Below are 23,533 nucleotides of genomic sequence, written 5' to 3'. Positions count from 1 at the left end.
GCAATGCTCATTCAGCAGTCTCCTAATTGTTTTGACTCATTAAACAAAAAACCGACTCCACTACACACCAAACACTACATAACACACTAACTATACACTCCAAACACGCTAAATGTCACAAATCTCTCAACTCTCAGTATCGCTGTCTGTCATTCATCTGCCTACGTCCCTCCCACAACTTCCTGTTCCTCAACAACCAAACTTGCTGCTTGGACACTTTCGTGACAAAAGCCCGTTTTTACCGTTTCTTCTGCACCAGACACAAAGCCAACGTAATGGCAATGTTCGCGAAAAAGCGTGGCAGACATTATTTACCCCAAGTCCGGTTTTGGACGTGCCAGTGAGTCCGGTCCGTTGCCTCGATTGGGAGGTGGGCCGTGTAGCTAGCGGCTAGCAGCTAGCTAGCTGCTAGCCGCTAGCTACACACGAACATCCACAGATCTGATTCCACTTTGTTGTCCGCGCGTCTCCGGATCTCCTCAGACCCGAACAGACTCGGTCCAGACTCTTTTAGTCTCATTAATACACAACAGTCAGTTTAGATGCAACGAACAGAACGGGACCGAAACGCCAGCAAAATCCAGGTCCAGCTCGCGCCGCAGCAGGTATAAATCTGCTTGTTTCTTAAGATGGGGGGTCGCAGTGGGAACTGCAGTGATTGGCTCTGGTGCGCGCGTGGCCACGATGTGCAGTGATTGGCTCTGGTGCGCACGTGACTGTAGTGGCTCCGGTGGACAATGCTCATGGAATTTGTAAAGCATTTATGAAATAATTTATTAACAGTATCATTGCAGTCCAAACAAATGCGAGAACCACGCAGCAGCCATGTTGAAACTCTCAGGTCAGTCTGATCCTGATCCGCAGAGATATTTGAGGAATACACACACACACACACACACACACACACACACACACACACACACAGACAGACAGAGATTCCTTTCTTTTATAGAGAGATTGTTTTGTTGTAACCTTTAGTGACTGATGTATTTAATATAGAAGCAAAGGAGGAATTCAGGTGAGGCAGTTTCAAGAAAACAGCAAAGCTCAAAAATATGGAGGATGTGGTATAGATGGATCCATATAATAGGACCTGGATACAGTAATGAAGGAAGAGCCTGGTTCATTCCTAGGAAAGCCGCTCAGGGGAGTTTCCAGGTATTAAAATACCTGACTCGCCTATGTTGTGTTGCCCATAGATTTTGCATTTTAGAGACTTCCACTAACCGAGTTGGCCAACTTCCGGTTTAGCAGTCGGCTTACTTGAATAGGGATAAAATGATTTAATTGTGCGGCTCTTCTCCACTCTCCAAATGGTATTGGACTGAATGGATCCAATTATGACATTGAAGTGAGGCATTTTGCAGGGGTTGTAATGCTCAAAAAAATGAATCCACGGTTTAACAGCTGCTTCTTTCACAATCTAAGTCTTTTTGGGCCACAGTCCCTCACATACCGATGCAATTACACAGTTCGGCCGCTACGAAAACTGGCCTCAGAGCTTGGCACTCTTCCTGAGGACTTGATCAACATAAACCCAAAGATTTAAGCCCACAAGACCGCTGTACATGTCCACTGCAAAAACTATTAGTCAACGTTGAGTTATTTAAACTTTGGCCACATACATAAGGTAACTCAAGCTTCGTAATATACTTTATTTCACCCAAACCATGATCTTTTTCTCAACCTAACCTTGTAGTTTTGTAGCCTAAACCCAACAAACTGCAATTTTATCATCACGTTAACCACATGACAACTAAAGTCCCCAATGAAAAGAACCGTAGGCTCCGTAACCACATGTCAGTGTCGTATAAGGATGTGTTGCACAATATCGGGCCTGTGACTCAAAACTCCCCATTACTGTCCCCTTGAGGCTGTGCACAACTTTACAGTTATTCATGCCAAAGCAGCAAGGCAGTGTGTTGCCACTGTGAGAGGTTTTTAAAATATTGTGATGGCTTGCTTGCCTGGTGAACGGTGTCCAGTTCTTTTCTTTGCCAGAAATGGCCTGCATCCACAGGGCAGTGGACCATAAACACACACACACCCACCCGCCCACACACACACACACACACATAAACAGATGCTTAATTAACTTAACCCCAGACACTATCAGCTCTTCCATCCTGTACTGGCGCCCAAGCATTGAGAATGGAAGGGCCATTTTGATGCCTAACTCTATTGAGGTTAATATCAGTGTATGAATTAGTCGAGAGGATGGAGAAGCTTTGTGAACCATGAGAGAAAGCTAAATGGTTCAATTTTCCCTGTCAGGTGGTACGCACTTCTCTCACATCACTCTTGGCAGTCAGTGAGGCTTAAAGACACCAATTAATCTCGCCATGGCCATTATGGGGCAGGATGGCGCAGAAAATGGATGGGCAAAGCACAGCGAGACAGAAAGAGGATATGTAATTTGCTGGGGACTGCTGCGCATTGGCTGGAGCCAGCTATAATTAAAACAGCAGTCAGCAAAAGTTTGACAATCATACTATAATTTGTAAAACGGTAATTAAATTAGCACTCTTCATAGTATTGCTTTCTAATTATAGTTAAACTGTATAAGCCGTACAAAGTGTCAGCCCATTCATTTTATCAGCTCAATTTGAGCGGCTAAAGAGTCTTTTGACAAATTGTTATGCAACGTGATGAGAGAAAAGGATGACAGCTAGTCAGAAAGTTTGCTAGCTTAAAGACATTTCTCCTTCGTTTCCTGCCAGAAGATGTTTAAATTGATAGGAACGGGCGTAAAGGAGAGGCTGTTAGCGTTATTAGAGATGTAAAGCAAAAATGCCCTGGCAATCTGTCTCCATTGTATCCACAGAACTCAGGATTTCTGTTATTTATGTCAAACTCTGTACGTGGAGCAGTTGTCTTTTTACGGGTGAGCAGGATGCGGAGGGCCTGTCACAACATGCAGGCTCTTGCACACAGCGCCCATGCATCGTCGGTGTTACACATTCCTTACAATGGATCGAGATCTGAATCATTGTCTCCGTCCTGAGCTGAATAACAAATGAACACCTCTGCCTGCTGCTTTGACTAGCTGATTTCCCTTGGCTTGGATCTCTGCTAATAACTGACTGCCTGTCTGCCTCTCTCTCTCTCTCTCTCTCTCTCTCTTTCTCTCTCTCTCACTCTCACTCTCTCTCTCTCACTCTCACTCTCTCTGTCTCTCCACATACACCGGCACTGTCAGAGAACATGACTCTGATGCCTCGACAACATGCATACTGCTGGATGGTGTTTTTCTCCAACAGATGGCCGTTTGCTCAGGGCTGTAGCGATATCTCTGTAATGGAACAGCAAGAATATTAAGCAGCCATGAACTCAGATTCATCCTCTCTAAACAGCAGATTTCATAGCTGTCTAATTTATTACCCAGAGTTTTTAAATTCAAGACAAACACATTTTTCGTAGTTGGACATATTTTTTTTCCCCTTTTTCCCCTGGTTTTGTTTTCAGCAGTTTCCCCAAACTGTTTGGGATTTCCTGATGACAAAGTTGAGCGAGAACCCTAAGGAGGAGTGAAGTGGAGGGATCCAAACAATGCAATTGTTCATAATAATGAGCCCATCAGTATTACCTTACTCAACCAGCTGGCAGCAAACTCTGCCAGCATGTAGTTTCACTGTGTGTAACGGAGAAATACTGGTGACAGTGTGTGTTTCTGTGGTGTTTGTGTGGGTTATACGGAAATAAATAAAACTTCATGGCCACAACACAACTTTAAACATGACTATGTTAAAGGTGATGAACTGCCTGATAGCAACATTGTCTTCTAATATTTAAACTTATACAAAGTATGTTTAATTTTTTCCCCCCTGAAATACATACGCATTAAAATCAAAGCATGCGGTCAAGTTTGAAAAAAAGGTCAAAGTACTGGTAAAATATTGAAATCGTCCACACTGACTTGGAGACAGTACAGACTTAGACTCAGACTACTATGATAATTTTGCAAAGCGTATGGTTTTCCCCTCAGTTTCCCCTAGGAAAAAAAAATCCTCTCCACGCGGTCTTGGCTTTGAAAAATATCTCTGTGCACACGAGCACACAATAATGATGACAAACGCTGAAACACTGACAAAATGGCGGTGATAAAGTCTTCACCACTGATACATCAAATCCCAGAGAAGAAGATTCTGTGCATGCATCGTCAACTTTTTTCCCTTTAGTGTCAGTGGCTCAAACACATAAACAGTTGTAATGATTGATTTACTTACAGTTATTTGGCACATATTTCCTTACCATTAATTGAACACCAGCATACAATTACAATACAATAACACAGGTAACTCTCATTAAAAGCATTTGTTAAATCAAGTACGGATTTTGTTATCAGCGTTAAAATGGTTTTTTGGTTTTTCTCTGAAATTAAATGCGCTGTGGGTCCTTGTTGTAAATAGCATCAGCACACTGGTCCCGGGAGAGTTTGTGTAGTACATGTCGACTCATTAATATTTAACCAGACGCACAATATTTTACTCATCGTAAGTGTTTTAGTTGTTTAAACAACAAATTGGAAACAGAGTGTCTCAGGTGTTAAACTGCAGTTAATTATATGTGTATAACCACAGCTCCCTGTCCTCCGCCCAGAACGTGTCTGCCAAAGTGTAGTCACCAGTAAATTAATGTATTTTTGTAGGACACGGGGATTGCTAGATGATATGCCTCAAGTGCATAAAGTATACATGCGCATACTGTATGCCAGAGCTCACAGCTCCTCAGCTCTCTAGTTATCCCCTGACATCAGGCATTACCACTGGCACTCTGCAGCCTGACTCAAAGCTCCAACGGGCCAGTGAATACCAAATGAGCCGGTGGAAATCCAGCTGGGAATACGTTGTCAAAAGGAAACATGGCCTGCCCCACACCCTCCTGTTTCAAGTGCAGAGTCACATTTCAAAAAGGTGCACAAGTCTCAGCTCTTCTCATCTTAAGAATAGGGCCAGGTGGGGTCTTGACTCCACCTCACCACAGTATTAAACCTGAGCCCTGGGTTAAGATAAAACCATCATCTCTGCACATCAAAATGGGATACGAAGCAAAGGGATGTGATTTTCCCACACTGAGCAGCACGGACGGTGTGCCCCCCCAGCCTGCGGGTGCATCTGAGCTCCACATGTGTAACGCTGCATTCTCACACACACACACACACAAACACACACACACTTACAAACACACGTACAGATCTTTTATTCGCCATGGACCCTTTCAGTATGCACAGATAAATACAAGCACGGAAGCAAAAACCAACGGCTCCGTACACAACAACACCGCTCACTCCCAAATGAATCCACCTAACCGACCGTGGAGAGGGAGGTGCAGTGAGGCAGAGACAGGGGCCATACACAGGGCCTCATGTTCACTGCCTGGGAATTATCACATCAAACTTGTGTGCCCAATGGTTCTGACAGGCCCAAGGCCGAGCCATTACTGCCTGGTGTAGACAGGAATGACTCTGCTGGACTATGACTAGGCAATGACTATTGTTGTGCACCAGTGATTCACACCCCACCAATAACATTCAGATTTACGCAGACAACCAGGGAGGAAGTTCTTGTCAAACTTGCTAAAACAACCAGCACAGAATCAATGGAGATGTTCTCTGAGCTCCACCGATTGTTGCAGAGATGCATTTTCATGATGTATTCACACTTTCATCCACTGAGGCTTTGACATTTTTGAGGATATGGACTTTATTCCATTAAATTATTATCACTGAAGTCAATCTCCACTGCTCCATAGACTATTAGCATTTATCAGCATGATGTATACAGGCAGCAGTGCAGCCTGTAGCACACATTCCAGGTTGCCAATGTGTGTTTTAACATGCTGTAGCAGGAAATCGCAAGCAATAAGTCATTTTGAACTGGATCAATTGATGAAGTAGACAGCCCTCAAAGAGTACGTACCGTGCATGTGCACACAAACATCTAGATTGATTAATATAATAGTTTTTTAAAAATCTGTGGAACTACAGCCGATTTAGTCAAAGTGAAAATCTTCACCCTGTTCTGAAATATTTAGGACAAAGACGCCAAGATATCATATTTCATGTAACTTCGATTCATTTTTCATGTTCCTGAAAATACCTTGTCAACACCCCTAGTCTTCCATTCTGGGCTACTGTAGAAACATGGCGGTGCAACATTGCGGACTCTGCAGAAGAGGCCTAACCCTCTGTAGATGCAGTGGTTGTTGAAATGGTTCCTGTGCCTCTGAGAAGGACATATACTCTGTTCTGTGTGTCTCTGTTCTGTCCACCCCCTCAGTTATTGATTGGACTCTGCGGCAGATCAAATCAAATCAGACTGATCTGATACATCACAACATCACTGCCGTTTCATACCTGAGTGAAGACAGACAACAGATTAAACTCTGTCTAGCATCAACTTTTATATTTTGTTTGTTTTCTGATTCACCACCGAGTTACAATGTGTAAGCCGGATTGTATGGGAGCAAAAGAACCACAAACAACTATCTTAATTTATTGGAAATATTTCCAGTTCCTTGATCATGTGGTCATGTCATCTTGTAGATCCATCATGTCAGGCTTCAAGCTGTATCCGCTTGTGGTGTGGCTTACAACAACGGCATTGAACCAATCAGCATCTTTTGAGGAACTACCGGCACCGGCAGCGAGAAGAGCGACTGTTCATTTTAGAACAAAAATGGCTGCTTCTGAAGAGTTTAGTGTGAATGCTGCTGACATCAGTTGTGTCTGGTAAGTTTATTTCGGCGTGAGAAAAAAAAAAAACATAGAACATTTAAGATTTTTCTTAGTGGAGAGATGTTTTTGATTTTCAGGAGACCCAAGAATGCTCTTTTCAGAGGATACTAGAACACAGTTTGAAGCTAAAAAGGAACACAACTGAAACTGTGTTGTCCTTTGTTTTTTTCAGTCATTAAAACAGAGAGAGAGTTGAGCCTGAAAATCAATCAAAGAAAATGTTTCTCTTCTGATTAAAATTTCTCCCCCAAAACTACATAGTGCACAGTTAAAAAACAAAAGTCTGTTTTCTAAAGGATCAAAATATCTTCCAAATTGTGAATTTGCCTTTTGTGCTTTGCAGTACGCCCTGGGATCGGGATGTCAGCTGGAATTCACTACAGCCCTGCAAAGGATAAGCGGTTACGGATAATGAATGAAAGTTCAAGAGGTATGAGGCACATGTGGAAGCAAACAAAGATAAATGGAAATCCTCGTCTCTGTGAAGTCCAATCAGGACTGAAAACACAACCTTGATGGTGAAAACGACTAGTATACGTTGACTTAGCTCGGCATAAACTGTGGATGTTTCATCACTGTGGTGTGAGATACAGTAACATTGTCAAAAAAATATGAAAGGAAAAGACCTTTCACTCACCCCAGACAGTTTTTCACCAGGCAAAAACATGAAGGCAACCTTTCTTTCTTCACATGCTCTGTTCTGTCTGTCTCTGTTCTGACTGTCTCCTACCGACAAGTCCACCAACTCATGTCTGAAAAAGAAACAAGAAGAAGACAGACACGGGCTGAGTTTTAATCTCTACCTCTGCTATACTTCAGTGAGAGCTGTATGCAGCGCACTCGTGATCTTCAGTGTTTTTTTTTCTAACACAACATGTGCATAGAATCAGAATGTTTTGTCACCATGGCAACAACTTCCTGTGCTTCCCCAGAAACCTTCAGAGAAAGACAGATTATTTTTGAGCGCTTGTATACCCCGCTGATTTCCTGTTTACTAAATATCCATACTAACCAAGGCTCAAAGACCGCCAACATCTAAGGTAGGCTGTTGTTTACGTGATGTTTTATTGAGTACACTGAGCATTTCCAGCCCACTCGAGTTGCATCCAGCTAACTTTCTGCTCAGGAACAGTTATGCTAGCAAGTATTGAAGTGAGAAAAACACTGATCCACAACTTACAAGGGCATTAACTTTCCTGGGGTCAGTGAGTTGTTTTACACACACTTAACCACCTCGGGGGTTGTTCTGTTTTTTCAAGAAAGAGTCAGGATTCATGAGATTTTGTCGTGTCACATATACGTACAAGTAAATATAGTGGACAAGATGTTGTGTCAGACTCGCAGGCAGTGCATGATGCAACTATAAGACATTATAAAAGCCAAGTTATAAATAAAATACCAGATAAAAATATACAAAAACGAGCTAAATATACAAATACATGCGCAAAATGATAACACAACAAACCACCAAATAGTAAACATAGTTAAAAGAGAAATTTAAGATTGATCAGTGCAATTAAAGTGTGATCAGTAGAAAGAGGAGATGATTAGTTGCTCTGTGGATTACAATGTAGATAAAAAATTGTGATAAATGCTCGTGAAAAATGGGAAAAAGGGCCTGAGGCAATCCTATAACTCCAGATATAAGAGAGTGTATCAAACAAAGGAGAAAATACTTTAAAAAAAAAACGTCATTAGTGTGGCTTGATTGTTAAAAGGCTATTCAATATAAAAGCCATCATGTGCCTACCACTAGGTCTTCATCAACAATAAGGCAGTCACATAGAAGAAAAAAACATTAAAAAGCTTTTATTATTGGGGCTAAATCATTAATATATGATTTATGTAACATGACACAGAAGAAACAGGAGAGATTAGACGGCATTAAAGGTTACATGATGTAGACCTTTTATGACATCTCTGTCATGGTTTTGTTTTTTGGTTTAGTTGTTATTTCCTGTTTTATTTTGTAAGCTTCGCCTTCATGTGTCGTGTCGTGTTGCTTCCTGCCCTGCATCTTGTTTTCCCTCCCCTGTGACTGTCCTGATTAGTTTCACCTGTCCCTGATTAGCCTCCTGTGTATTTAATCCATGTGTTTTCCTCCTCTCTGTCTGTTTTTCCACCGTTTCCCACGTTGGCTTTTCTAATGACTGCCGTTGGATTTTATAGTGATAACGAATTTTAATAATGAAACAAAATGATTGTTTAGCAACTATGATTTACATTTTCTTTTCAAATATTTTCTTCCTTCTTTGGTATATTTTCTTATATGTGGAGCACCTGGGTCTTCTCTGTATAGTGTATAGTATAACATATATGTGCTGGTACATGTTCTGGTTGCTGCGACTTCATAAAAAGTTAATGAGGATGATAGCAGAGCCGGTGGTGTTGCTCACGCTGATGCGACAGATGCAGCGGGAGGCCGGCCCACTGTAGGGTACCCAGTGACAGCACTGGCTTAGGCGTACGTCTCAACTGTCAAGGGCTGCAGAGCAGAGAGATGAAAGGTACGGAGGGCGAGAGACACCCATAAAGGCAGGGGAAGAGTCAGAGGCGCTTTTGTCACACTGATGGAGAGAACAACCAGGAGAGGAGAGGGACTAAAATGAGAGTCACGCAGACGTTCCCTTAGCATTTCATGGAAGTAAGAGACACAGAGTGGAGAGGGGGAGTGGGAGGAGATGGGAGAACCTTTTGCGGAGCGAAGGCCCCGACTTCTCTCAGATTCTCTCTAATGCTAGTGTTTGAAAACAAGGAACATCAGCAGTGAGCTCAGGTGAAGGCTGGGATGCATCTCGAAGTTGACATTTCTATTCACTATTTCCTGAGTAGTTTTAGAAAACAAATGGAGCGCTGTGTCTTTGAAATCCTTACTAGTGTTTAAAATATCTACAAGATGGCGCTGTAAAGAAAAAAATCTAGAGTACTGTTCTTTAAATGGACCAACATTCGACGTTCTCATCTGCCTGACGCCATTGTGACCGATATTCAGTGTCGCGGAAACAGCACAAGCTTTAAATAAATCAGTAGCAGGCACATACTCTTCTCAGATAGGCATTTTGATTTGATATAAACTGGAAAGAATAACTTAATGGGATTGACGACAGGCAGGATTATGAGGCTGTGATGATTGTTCACAGGGCAAGATGAAGAAAAGCAAGGCCCCCTCCTCCAGGAGAGCTGAAATCCAACATCTGCACCAATGCTACGCCTTGGGCCAGACGACTTTGCCCGCCTGCGCCCTCCTCAGGTTCCTCCACAAGGAGCAGATGGAGCTCGCAGCAAATGAGGAGACAGCAGAGAGTCTGATTGATAGATATGAGATTGAAGAGACAGGTAGGTGAAGGGAGAGCTGTCTACCATGCCGGGCTGCTCGCTGCTCATTACTATGGGTGAAAGAAAATAAATAATAATAGTGTGTTCTTTGAGGACTGTCACGTAATGATGCTAATTCAGTTGTAGCAGAAGTTAAGGCCCGAGCTCCGGTGGTGCCTGGCTGACAGAGTGATTGCTGTAAGTCCAGAAGCAGTGGGTCGAATTGACAGAAGGAAAATGGAAGAGTCAGGCACATCAATGAACTAGTAGACCAGATGTTGAGAAAAACAACACAATTAAGGCCCAACATTTTTTTTTGTAGCTCATCTGGCACGTGTACCATAATTATACTGCATGCTATATATCTGTTTTACAAAGCTATTACTTGTATATAGGATATAAATGCAGGTCCACAAGGTGCAATATTTAGGTTTAGCCAAATAAACAAACCTATTTCGCCGCAGACATCAGGGACTTGTACTAGTAGAAAATGCTTAAAGTAATTTTTGTTAACGATAGCTCAGTTCCATCAAGTGCCCCATAAGCCATGACAGCGAAACGGCATGCAATGAGAACCTGGAAGGAGTTCACCCACACAGGATGTAGTTGTTTCTAATGTTATCAGTTACTCTTGTCCTAAAATATCTGCCGTGAAAACGGTGAATTTTTGGTCGGATGATTCTTTACAGTGTTCGTGTGGAGTTGTTATTGAGTTGCCTCTTCTAGTTGAGCCCACCTTTACTTTTGTGTTTTCAAATGTCACTTGATCTTCACTTGAAGTTTAACAGATGTTGCATCTTTTACTTCAGCTGAAATCATGATCTACTAATACAGTAATAGTAACACAGTAGTATGAAGAAGTAAAGGTACAGTATGAAGATGGAGCTAGTTTTTAGCTGTGCGAGTTGCAGGAGCCGAGAGATGGCAATTGTTCTGCAGGTCTGTCCTCTTCTTTGTTCCAGACTGAAATATCTCAACATTTACTGGATGGTTCACCATGAAATTCTTTTACATGCTGCCCAAAGGATTAAATCTGATAACTTTAGATCATGATCCAAATCCCCTGAGAGACTAACAGATATTAGTAATGAACAATGAAACTGAATTCATAAACAGTAGCAACAGTCTTGTGGTTGATCACAGTTCAACAATTCAGTTCTTCACAGGTACACTTGAATACAGATGGAAGGCTACATCATAGCTACAATACAGCTATAACAATATTATATATGTTAATTTTACTACATTATAACGTAAGTACTCGGTGCAGTATCATGCTGCCAGACCAGACTAGTAACAAGATGAACTAAGATAGGATAATGCCCGCAGTTGCACTTGCTAAACACAGTGTGTTAGTGTTGTAATTGTGGGACATTTAGCATAGAGCAGCACTGTGTTCTCTGTAAGTCGGCTACAGCATGGGTTCATGCACCACTGGGCAACTCTGATAGGAATGGACTTAGCCCTGCCCCTGACGCTGTATCCAGTTTGTCCTTAATACATCCACGGCTACAACTTCCCTGAGTCACTTTAATGCCTGTAGCCTCCTACTCGTGATATTATCTTTGATTTGTTTCATATTTTAAACTCTAGAGACAAACCGTTTGCTTCAGCCATCTAGTGTAGTCCTCTTTTTTTTGTGCACTGTCACTGAGAGAGTCTTTTTTTCTGCTCCTTTCTACAGCCAGAGAAAACAGGTCCATGACGTTTGAAGGCTTCCTCAGGTACATGGAGTCCAAAGACTGCTGCGTGTTCGACCAGGCCCACGCGTCAGTGTACCAAGACATGGACCAGCCTCTCAGCAGCTACTTCATCTCCTCATCACACAACACCTACCTGACTGGAGATCAGCTAGTGGGAAAGAGCCACCTGGATGCCTATGTGTGGTAGGGAATTACAGAAAACAGCAGAGCTTGTGTCTTTGAATCATCAACAGTCCTAACCCTGTAAACATGTGTTTGAAATATACGGTATGTCAAAATGTGGGTCATATATGTATATGCAAAAAAAATATGTTAATTCTACCTGGAATTGGCCAACATCAACTAATCGTAGATTAAAACAAGTGATAAGGCCAATTTAAACCCCATTTTAATCTGATACACATCTAAAATGCCTCTCAACACACTCTTGTCTTCTCTCCAAAGTATCTCCTTCAGACCTACATGTGTGTTATCTGGATATCCTCTTTTCCTCTCATTTCATTGACCCACTCATGTGCTGAGGCAGACGGTAAAATTGCTGTGGGCCCTTTATGAGGTAATGGAGGTGATTACAAAAGAGGCTGATGGCAGCAGAAGTGCTGTATTTATGGTCCCTGTGAAAGTGCTGAGTGCCCGGGCCGTCTGGTGGAGTGGAACCCTCAAAACCAGCGGCCTGGAAGCTCTGGTTTACTTAGATAATTAAATAATCATCGAGAGAGGAGAGCAGAGTGGCTCGAGTAGAAAGTGGCTTTTTTAGATATCCCTGTACCTCCACAGGTGGGAGTGGGTGAAGACATACAAGAGGATCAAGAGCCTGTAAACTGTGAAACAAGGATATGGCAAAGGAGGCTGTTAGTTGTATACGCTCAAAATGTTTTAGTTTTGAAAATATTGACTGTGTCTTTTATGGATTTACTGAACAGCTCCAACATTTCACCCATTTGAGTGCTGGTGGCATAGAGGCGGTAAAGGAATAGTTCAATAATTTAGCAAAACATTTCATTGTTTTGGTCTTCGGTCAGTTATTTCCTGCTTTATTTTGTCGTTATATACTCCTGTGCTCGTCAGTGGTCTGTTTCACTCCTGTGTTCCTGTGCAGGTGTATGTTTCCTTTTCAAATAGCCTGCCTCCGTATCTGCATTCAAGTCCTTGCCGCTTTGCTAATGTGACAGTTACACTCATTTATTGTTTTATCAAGAGCTGGATGAAAAAGATCAATACTACTCTCATGTCTGTGCATAAAGCTGGAGTCAGGCCATTGTAAGCGTAAAAAACAGAAGTAGCTGGAGATGGATAGCCTAGTTCTGTCAGATATACACATGCAGCACATTTAATGGTCATAAAACACATTACATATGCGTTTATACCATATACAAAAAGTACACCCACGAAAAGTCTTTCTGCCAAACTAAGCTCGTCACTTCCGAGCTCTAGTTCTGTCCTCAAATTATGTTTATTTTCTGTGTTGTGACAGTGCTGTGCTTGTGATCTGGTTTCAGCACAAAAAAACACTTTGGATTAGGGAAAAGATCATGCTCACGCTTAAAGGAGAACTTTGGTCGATTTTTACATGCAGCTTCATTGATCAAGCTACCCTTGACTTGCGAGTACCGAAGACGCGAACAAATTTGGTCCAGCCATTACAGAGCTCCGTGAATGGAGATGTAGCATTGAACGCTAACTGCATGGGGTCAGAACTTCACGCTGTGTTTTAAGCATCTTAACATGCTCCACATCTCACACCAGAAGTTATGCAACATCAGCAGACACCTTAGCACACAGCACTGTAGTGTGTATGACTCAAACTGAATAAAAAAGTAGTTAAAATAGTGTGTTTGTGCAAGCAGCTACTTACCTGTTTGTTGACATCCGTGTGTTCCGGTAGCTAGACCAAACTAGTCAATCCGTCGAGCGTGCACTTACTCCCTCACTGGCGGAGACGGAAACGTATTCCAGCATTTTCGTGTGTATGTTCATAATGTACATGTCCATGTTACAACCTGTCATGAGCCATGAGCCTTACAATAGCCTGTTAAGCCTGTTAAGTGCACACTCGGTGGATACGCTAGTTTGGTCTAGCTACCGGAAGACGCGGATGTCAACAAACAGGTAAGTAGCTGCTTGCACAAACACACTATTTTAACTACTTTTTTATTCAGTTTGAGTCATACACACTACAGTGCTGTGTGCTAAGGTGTCTGCTGATGTTGCATAACTTCTGGTGTGAGATGTGGAGCATGTTAAGATGCTTAAAACACAGCGTGAAGTTCTGACCCCAAGCAGTTAGCGTTCAATGCTACATCTCCGTTCACGGAGCTCTGTAATGGCTGGACCAAATTTGTTCGCGTCTTCGGTACTCGCAAGTCAAGGGTAGCTTGAGCAATGAAGCTGCATGTTTAAATCGACCAAAGTTCTCCTTTAAAATACCTGTTTCGGTTGCCACAAACACAGCAGGAGATGTCCCAACTTCTCCTCAAATGCTGGGAATTGTCCCAAGGTCTCCTTAAGAAAATCCAGTGGTGTCACACTTACAAAAAACATTTAATGCGAATGGGATATGACACGTTTTGTAAAAAACAAAACAAAACAAAAAAAAACATTCAATCCTGTTGACTGGGCTGTGCCATTAAATACAAAAACATAATAAAGGAGAAGAAAAAATAACAACACAGCCAAAATACAAAAATGAGAAGAAAAAAAATTAAAATGTACGTACCAGTTGATGTGCTGTCCAGTTATCCATTCCTCAAAAATGCAGGAGGCAGTTACAGTCTGAGTTGCATATGATACCACATTTCTCAGAATTGCGGTGGGGTTACAAAGCAACTCTGCAATGCGCAACTTAAAGCAAGACAATCGTGGCATTTCTGTGACCGAAAAAGGGATACATAGCTGAGGAATGAACAAAATACACAGACTCCAATTAACTGGCAGAAATGTCTGATTTCCAGAAAAGCAGAAACCACTCTAGAGTCACACTGTGTGGAGTAAAAAAGGGTGATATCACTTTGCATCAGGGTTGCAAGAAAATGTATCATTGCCAAAGTGATTTTTTTTTTTTTTTTGCACCCCTCGTGCTGTGAAAGTGATGTCATTTTTCTCCGCTACCAACAGCAAACAATATATTATATAAAGAAGACACATCCTGTCCTGTGTATACCTTAGCTCTGTATAGAGACGGCACAGAAATGGAAACGTAACGTAATCAGCCTTTTCTGGTGTTAAACAAGAGGCAGATCCACGTGTGTGTGGCGGCAGCTGTTGTGATAAATAATTTGATTGCGCTGTGTGCCACACATCCTGGCACGCATGTATGTGATGTGTATGTTGGCTTGACCTGTGGGAACTTGTGTGTTGCGAGGAATACCTCAGTGTGCTCCTCAACTCTACTTCTAACATCGGACGCGGAACATTATAAGTGCTTATCATAGCCTTGCCACAGCTCAGTGTGTTTACATGTGCCTCCATGTGTGTGTTTGTGTGTGGGACAGTGCTCTGAGGAAAGGCTGCCGCTGCCTGGAGATTGACTGCTGGGATGGGCCCGATATGGAGCCTGTAGTCTACCATGGCTACACCCTGACCACCAAGATACTCTTTAAGGATGTCATCACCACTGTGGCGCAACACGCCTTTGAGGTGTGTAGTATGTTACGTGACATGTATATCCTGGAGTCGTGCCCCAGGCATCTAACTCAGCGTTCACCGCTGCCTCTGAAGGCCCCAGGAGCCCCTGCTTAGCTGCATTTGCTCTAATTAATAGCATCTCTGATAGCAACGCTTTGCTTGCAAGTTGTCTTTGATTCGGGTGGTTCAGGCCATTCTCTGTGATGTATCTGGAGTATTTAGAGCCTGCAGAGAGGGCTGCAGAACTAGGTTGATGCTAATTGTTGAAAATGAGGGTTGAATCGTGACTTTTTTTTTGTTTGTGTGTGTGTTGTGTGATTATCTCTTGACAGGTGTCTGCCTACCCCGTGATCCTGTCATTGGAAAACCATTGCTCCCAAGAGCAGCAGGAGGTCATGGCCCACTACCTCGCCTCTGTCCTCGGGGACAAGCTGCTGAGAACTCCTTTGACTCACCCAACCTCTGGAGACCTCCCAAACCCAAATGTAAGGCTCAGAGAAGCAGGCGCTCGCCCATCTGAGCTGCATATCGGAAGCAGAATCTGTTTTTAATGTCAGAACTGCCAGTGCAGGCAGAGGGATGATTTGATGAGGAGCATTTGTATGGATAAATCCTCATCGTCTGTCATAGCAAAGCAAAACAAGGAGAAAATGAGACCCTCTCATCGTCACGGAGGGCCTCATTAGTCTCTTTTTCTGAGGCTTCCTTCGCCTTTCTTCTCCACAGGGACCAGACGGGTAGATGGACGTCTGCATTTGCAAGCCTCTTTAATCTCCAAGATTCACGAAAATCTAATGTGATTTAGTTGATCCTGAGAAGTCTCCATAATTTTTAAGCGTGCTAAGGCACTTGAGCCGATTGTTCATTTAGATTACCCCGTTTGAGTTGTGACTTCCCCACTGGAGGCGTCTGCCTGAACCGGTGACTTAGAGGCTGGCCCGGTGCAGTCACTCCTGTCTACTGAATATGACAAGAAGGGTGAAGGGGTTTTTACTATCAGGGTGGATGAATGCACGCCGTCTTGCCAGAGCTTCTTTGCTGCCGCCGACTTCTGCTACTCAGAATTTACTGCAAAAAAAAATGAGTTTTCAAAAGATTGTATTCCTTTTATTGTTTTTTTTTTATCTGTATGTCTCGGGAAGTGGAGGCTTACAGAGGAGCATGTGCAACAACTTGAACACTGAATCGGGGCTCCTGTGTCGCATCCATGCAGCTTCACACATCCAATTACAAAGTCGGTCATACTCAGAACCATTCATTATCCTATACGCCACTCTGACTGCTTAAAATGAGAGGTTTTAAATCTGTTTACCAAATTGTCAAAGCCACACGAATGATGGAATATTCTTTTCTTCATGCTTCCATTACACCATGTTATTGAATGATTATATATAAGCTAGTTAATTAAGAAGTTATTACTCAACTTTATTTTATTTTATCCATAAATATGGGCATAATTTCTCCACAAGAACCCCCATATAATATCCTAAATTACATCAACATGAGCAAAGCTCTCCAGACTGTATCATTTTGTGCAGCAGCGATGAAAAATGAAAGAGTCTGTGCCAGAGGAAGCTTATAATTTTCATACTATATGGACTCTCACAGGTTGTTGATGTTGGCAGATCTGTAATTATTTTTGGCATATCTTGCCTGTGCAAACGGTATGTGGAGCTGAGAGGGTGACTTCCTGTCATGTGGCTTACCACGGAGCCGCTTCCAAGTCCAGACCATAATGTTTGGTACTTTTTAGCATATTGTTGCTCATCTGCATAAAAAACCCTATGGAGCGCCGACAGATTTTTCGAGACGGGACAGTGAGATGCAGCAGCAGATGCGTGATGGAGTGATTCAGTGCACCTGCTTCTTTATCCCAAACCATACTGTCACTATGCATCGACGTGGATGTGGCTACTCTGGGGAATTGCATGTTTTTTTTTTTGACAAATCAGAGAGTTAGTTTAGATGTTTGCGTCCTACACAGAGGTTGCGAAGTTCCACACATTGTTCATTCAGGTAGAAGTACAGATCCTAGCGTAAAAATTTAAGAACAACTGAGTCAACTTCTTTACTTGACTTTACATAATTAAAAACTGTCAATCTTCAAGGTAGAATCCGTATGATATGTTCGAGTTGATTGTTGAGTCTCTATTACCACGTTTTGGGTTATTAAGCAACAAACTGAAAAAAATAAGAGAATACAGGCAGAGGGTGCAGGAGCTCTGCAGATTCAAAACACTTACACACCTCTCCTCCCCACTCAAATCTCCCTCTCTATCTGTTTCCATCTTTTTACGTCTTTTTGTCTCGCTACATCTGCTGTGCGGGAGGTTGAGCGGTACCGGCTAGAAATAGTCTGGCTCACCTCCACGCACAGCCTGGAATCTGGAACCCAACTCCTTGAGAGAGGCTGGACTCTCTTCTACTCTGGAGTTGCCCGCGGCGAGAGGCGGCGAGCTGGTGTGGGCTTGCTTATAGCCCCTCAGCTCAGACGCCATGTGTTGGAGTTCTCCCCGGTGAACGAGAGGGTCGTTTCCCTGCGCCTTCGGGTCGGGGATAGGACTCTCACCGTTGTCTCGGCTTATGGGCCGAACAGCGGTGCAGAGTACCCGGCCTTCTTGGAGTCCCTGGGAGGGGTACTGGAGAGTGCTCCAACCGGGGACTCCGTCGTTCTCCTGGGGGACTTCAACGCCCACGTGGGCGATGACAGTGTTACCTGGAGGGGTGTGATTGGGAGGAACGGCCTCCCCGATCTGAACCCGAGTGGTGTTTTGTTACTGGACTTCTGTGCTAGTCACAGTTTGTCCATAACAAACACCATGTTCAAGCATAAGGGTGTCCATATGTGCACGTGGCACCTGGACACCCTAGGCTGGAGATCAATGATCGACTTTGTGGTCGTGTCATCTGACCTCCGGCCGTATGTCTTGGACACTCGGATGAAGAGAGGGGCTGAGCTGTCAACTGATCACCACCTGGTGGTGAGTTGGATCCGCTGGCGGGGGAGGAAGCTGGACAGACCTGGCAGACCCAAACGTATCGTGAGGGTCTGCTGGGAACGTTTGGCAGAACCCTCTGCCAGGGAGATTTTTAACTCCCACCTCCGGGAGAGCTTTGACCAGATCCCGAGGGAGGCTGGGGACATTGAGTCCGAAATGGACCATGTTCTCCACCTCCATTGTTGACGTGGCTGTCCAGAGCTGTGGCCGTAAGGTCTCCGGTGCCTGTCGCGGCGGCAATCCCCGAACCCGGTGGTGGACCCCGGAAGTAAGGGTTGCTGTCAAGCTGAAGAAGGAGTCCTACCGGGCCTGGCTGGACTCCTGAGGCAGCTGACGGGTACCGGCAGGCCAAGCGTGCGGCAGCACGGGCAGTCTCGGAAGCAAAAACTCGGGTCTGGGAAGAGTTCGGGGAGGCCATGGAGGAGGACTACCGTTCGGCCTTGAAGAAATTCTGGCAAACCATCCGGCGCCTCAGGAGGGGGAAGCAGTCCTCCACCAACACTGTTTACAGTGGAGGTGGGGAGCTGTTGACCTCGACTGGGGACATCGTCGGGCGGTGGAAGGAATACTTCGAGGATCTCCTCAATCCCGCTGACACGCCTTCCATAGAGGAAGCAGAGGCTGGGGACTCAGAGGTTGACCCATCCATCACCCAAGCCGAAGTCACTGAGGTAGTCCGTAAGCTCCTCGGTGGCAAAGCACCGGGGGTGGATGAGATCCGCCCTGAGTACCTCAAGTCTCTGGATGTTGTGGGGCTGTCTTGGCTGACACGTCTCTGCAGCATCGCGTGGCAGTCGGGGACAGTGCCTCTGGACTGGCAGACCGGGGTGGTGGTCCCCCTATTTAAAAAGGGGGACCGGAGGGTGTGTTCCAACTATCGGGGGATCACACTCCTCAGCCTCCCCGGGAAAGTCTATTCCAGGGTACTGGAGAGGAGAATTCGGCAGATAGTCGAACCTCGGATCCAGGAGGAACAATGCGGTTTTCGTCCTGGCCGTGGAACACTGGACCAGCTCTATACCCTCCGCAGGGTGCTCGAGGGTTCATGGGAGTTTGCCCAACCAGTCCACATGTGTTTTGTGGACTTGGAGAAGGCATTCGACCGTGTCCCTCGTGGCATACTGTGGGGGGTGCTCCGGGAGTACGGGGTCGGGGGCCCTCTGTTAAGGGCCGTACGGTCCCTGTACTGCCGGAGCAGGAGCTTGGTTCGCATTGCCGGCAGTAAGTCAGACCTGTTCCCAGTACATGTTGGACTCCGGCAGGGCTGCCCTTTGTCACCGGTTCTGTTCATTACTTTTATGGACAGAATTTCTAGGCGCAGCCACGGGCCGGAGGGGATCTGGTTCGGGAGCCGATGGATCTCATCTCTGCTTTTCGCGGATGATGTGGTCTTGTTGGCTCCTTCGAGCCGGGACCTCCAGCATGTCCTGGGGCGGTTTGCAGCCGAGTGCGAAGCGGCTGGGATGAGAATCAGCACCTCCAAATCCGAGGCCATGGTTCTCGACCGGAAAAAGGTGGCCTGCTCCCTCCAGGTGGGAGGAGAGTTCCTGCCTCAAGTGGAGGAGTTTAAGTATCTTGGGGTCTTGTTCACGAGTGAGGGAAGGATGGAGCGTGAGATTGACAGACGGATCGGTGCAGCGGCCGCAGTAATGCGGTCTTTGTATCGGTCCGTCGTGGTGAAGAGAGAGCTGAGCCGAAAGGCGAAGCTCTCGATTTACCAGTCAATCTACGTTCCGACCCTCACCTATGGCCATGAACTTTGGGTCATGACCGAAAGAATAAGATCCCGGATACAAGCGGCCGAAATGAGTTTCCTCCGCAGGGTGGCAGGGCGCTCCCTTAGAGATAGGGTGAAGAGCTCTGTCACCCGGGAGGAGCTCAGAGTAGAGCCGCTGCTCCTCCACATCGAGAGGAGCCAGCTGAGGTGGCTCGGGCATCTGTTTCGGATGCCCCCGGGACGCCTCCCTCGGGAGGTGTTCCTGGCATGTCCCTCCGGGAGGAGACCCCGAGGAAGACCCAGGACACGCTGGTGTGACTATGTCGCCCAGCTGGCCTGGGAACGCCTTGGGGTCCTCCCGGAAGAGCTGGAGGCAGTATCCGGGGAGAGGGAAGTCTGGGTGTCCCTGCTCAGGCAGCTGCCCCCGCGACCCGGCCCCGGATAAGCGGATGAAAATGGATGGATGGATGGACATCTGCTGTGATATGCACTGATGGATTGAAATCAGATCAAATGGCGCTAAAAACTAAAGTAACGAGCCTGTTCCGAAAGTGTAAGGAGTAGAAAGTACCGATATTTGTGTTTAAGATTTAGGAAGTAAAAGTAAAAAAGTAGTCAGAACAATAAATACTTGTAAATTAATAAGTACATATTTAGCATTTATTCATGTGTGAATTCATGCTGCATGTGCTTTTCGTGGGGGTGCCAGGACCTGAAGTATAAGATCCTCATCAAGAATAAAAAGCTAAAGCCAAAGACAGAGGCAGAGGAGAGTGTAGATGAGGGCGAGGATGACGAGGAGGAGGACGATGAGGAGGAAGAAGATCAGCAGCCCAAAGCAAAGTTCTGGTCTCCAAGAAAGGCAGGGTCAAAGATGAAAGTAAGTCAGATTGAAGAAGAGAAGCAGAGAGACATATATATAGACTGTTTGTACAGGAGCTACAGTGCAGATAGTTAGGTGATGAGATGGTCTCTAACGATTCTTTGCAATTTGGTGAAGACTCTCTTTGGTTTGTCTTCCTCTCTGCCCCCTAAATCTAACGAGTAGAAGGAGAAGAAGAAGGTGGCGGTGGCCGAGGCCTTATCTAACCTGGTCGTGTACACCAAGTCGGTCAAGTTCATCAGCTTCGCTCATTCCATGGACAATCAGCATGTCTATGAAAACACATCCATGGCAGAGAAGAAAGCTCGAAAGCTGGCCAAAGCCTCCGGTAAATTGTCATTTAAGGAGTATAGGGAGATTTCAGCCTGTCCTTCTTCCTGGTAATGTATGTAAAATGATCTTAAAACACCTATGCCAGCCTTTCCCAGAGTAAATTCAAAGCTGTTGTTGAACCATATACAGTACAGGCATGGTTTTGGGCTCTTTTGAAAGGTTATGAGCTGGATTCTTTCCCCAAGCTTTCAGAGAGAGAGCCTTTGTAGCATTCTGTAGGAATTTGTACACAGTGAATCATTTATTTTTCTCACCTACAGGTTTTAACAGCAAAAATCAACCCGTAACCTCCCCTGTTAGCTCCCCCACATCATACATTCTTACATGGTCCAAGTTCAGATTTAATGACAATAACACTGACAATGAACCACATGCTTCTCTAAGAAAATATTCTGGTGCCTGGCAAAAAACTAAATCATTTTATGATCTCAAAATACATCTGCCTGAAAGTAAGTGGGGCAAAAAACTCATGTAATACTTTATGTCTATATTTACACTAACTTTATGCATAGAAATCAGTCAAAAACCATTCCTTTGTGAAAAAAACGGCCTATTAGAAGAGTAGGAAACTACATAACCTTGCATCATTTTCAAGTTTATGGCTTTAAAAACTGGTATCAACTATATATTACTAGATTTGAAATCTCATTGGCAACATGATGCCTCAATCGTCCGGAGACTGGAGTGTAAGTGACTCAGGAGAAAGGACACAAGCTCAGGATTTCTGAGAGATGAAGCATTCGCACCATTTATTCCTGGAATAATGTGTTTTGGATTACTTATGTTAATGAAATGGATCTAGTGGACATTTGGAAATAAGAGAAGGCCGTTTTTGTGAAAATATTTGTACATGATAGTTTGCAAAGCTGGTTTGTTTGTTGATTGTACCTTGCTGATGTGTTTCTCAAAATATTTGTTGTTGTGTTTTGTTGTTTGCGTGAATAGAATCACAAAAATATAAGATGTCTAATGATGTAGAGCATGGCTATACACTTAAATTAAGACATTAGATTAGCGTTGTTTGTAAAGATTAGCGAACTTAACATGACATATACGACAAAGGGAAACACGTGATTATTGGGAATTAAGCACAACAGCAACAGCCCAGAAATGTGGAAAGAGCCCACAGAGGTTCGAATCAACTGTCATTATGCTGCTGAGCTGCAGTCTATTGGAGAAACAGAGCGATGTGGAGAGATGAAATCTGCTCCTGCTGTGGAGGAACGACACTGTTCCAAACAAACAGCTACATTATGAGACTGTTGGCTTGGTTGGCAGCGACCATGAAGAGTCTCAGCTTTGCTGGAGCTGTAAAAGCTGTAACTTTGACGTCCCCGCAGGGAATCTACACAGCGATCGCACGCCGATTGAAGCTGTGTGCCAGTTTCTTTTTAGTCGATCCAGAATGGGGATAATTATACAGGCATCAACGCCTGATCAGGACAAGCGGTTTCCATCTTTTTCACATATTCTCTCAAAAGTTTCCATTTGACATGAAGTAAAACAACAATTAAATTGGTGTAGGTAAGAATTAAGTAGGAACCTTTTCCAGCCCGTGACCACGTGACTGGAGGTAAACCTGCTTTCCTGTGTCAGATAGCTTGACTAAAATGTGCTGTGCAGGATCATGATGATAACAGATGTGAACTTGTGTCATTCATGAGGACACATTTGACCTGTGAGTGTGTGTGGTTCCTCTCTCCCTCTCTCTCTCTCTCTCTCAGGTGCAGATTTTGTTCTGCACAACCAGAGGTTCCTCAGCAGGATTTACCCAGCAGGCTCGAGGACATCTTCGTCCAACTACAACCCTCAGGAGTTTTGGAACGTCGGCTCACAGCTTGGTGAGTCTTAAGAGAGAGAGCGGATGTATGCCTAAATAGGAGCAGGATCACGGTATAAAAGGTCACATGCATTTATACACATATGCGTTTATTCGGGTGCATGAATCTGGAGGGAACTGAGCAAACAGTGCTGACGCTGACACATTTTGTTGAACATTTTCCAAACTTAAAGGGACAGTTCACTCTAAAACATTGATATCTTTCCTCCCACCTGTTTGTTTTGGTGTGAGCTGCCAAGTTTTGGCGATAATGGTCGTGCTCGTGACAGCGCTGTAAATATTATTGTTGTCCTCCTCCTCGGCTCAGCAGTAATATCAGCTAGCTAAATTAGCTCAGTAAGCTAAGGCAGACCTCTCTTTTGCCGATATCTCCAAAACTCTTC

General features: G+C 44.4%; 1 protein-coding gene across 1 annotated transcript in view; it reads left to right on the top strand.

Annotated features, from left to right (window-relative positions):
* The first annotated feature begins 7,625 nt into the window (after positions 1-7,625).
* LOC115586176 (1-phosphatidylinositol 4,5-bisphosphate phosphodiesterase zeta-1) overlaps positions 7,626-23,533 on the top strand; it is a 25,084-nt gene continuing 9,176 nt past the window's right edge. Inside the window, exons 1-8 of the mRNA XM_030424984.1 lie at positions 7,626-7,776; positions 9,877-10,072; positions 11,736-11,937; positions 15,246-15,390; positions 15,711-15,863; positions 20,804-20,974; positions 21,143-21,305; positions 23,035-23,151. Of these exons, the coding sequence (XP_030280844.1) occupies positions 9,883-10,072; positions 11,736-11,937; positions 15,246-15,390; positions 15,711-15,863; positions 20,804-20,974; positions 21,143-21,305; positions 23,035-23,151 (1,141 nt within the window). The 5' untranslated portion in view covers positions 7,626-7,776; positions 9,877-9,882. The remainder of the gene's footprint in view (positions 7,777-9,876; positions 10,073-11,735; positions 11,938-15,245; positions 15,391-15,710; positions 15,864-20,803; positions 20,975-21,142; positions 21,306-23,034; positions 23,152-23,533) is intronic.

This window comes from Sparus aurata, chromosome 8 (assembly GCF_900880675.1).
Source record: "Sparus aurata chromosome 8, fSpaAur1.1, whole genome shotgun sequence".
Classification (NCBI taxonomy): Eukaryota; Metazoa; Chordata; class Actinopteri; order Spariformes; family Sparidae; genus Sparus; species Sparus aurata.
This window is presented reverse-complemented; position numbering and strand designations above follow the sequence as displayed.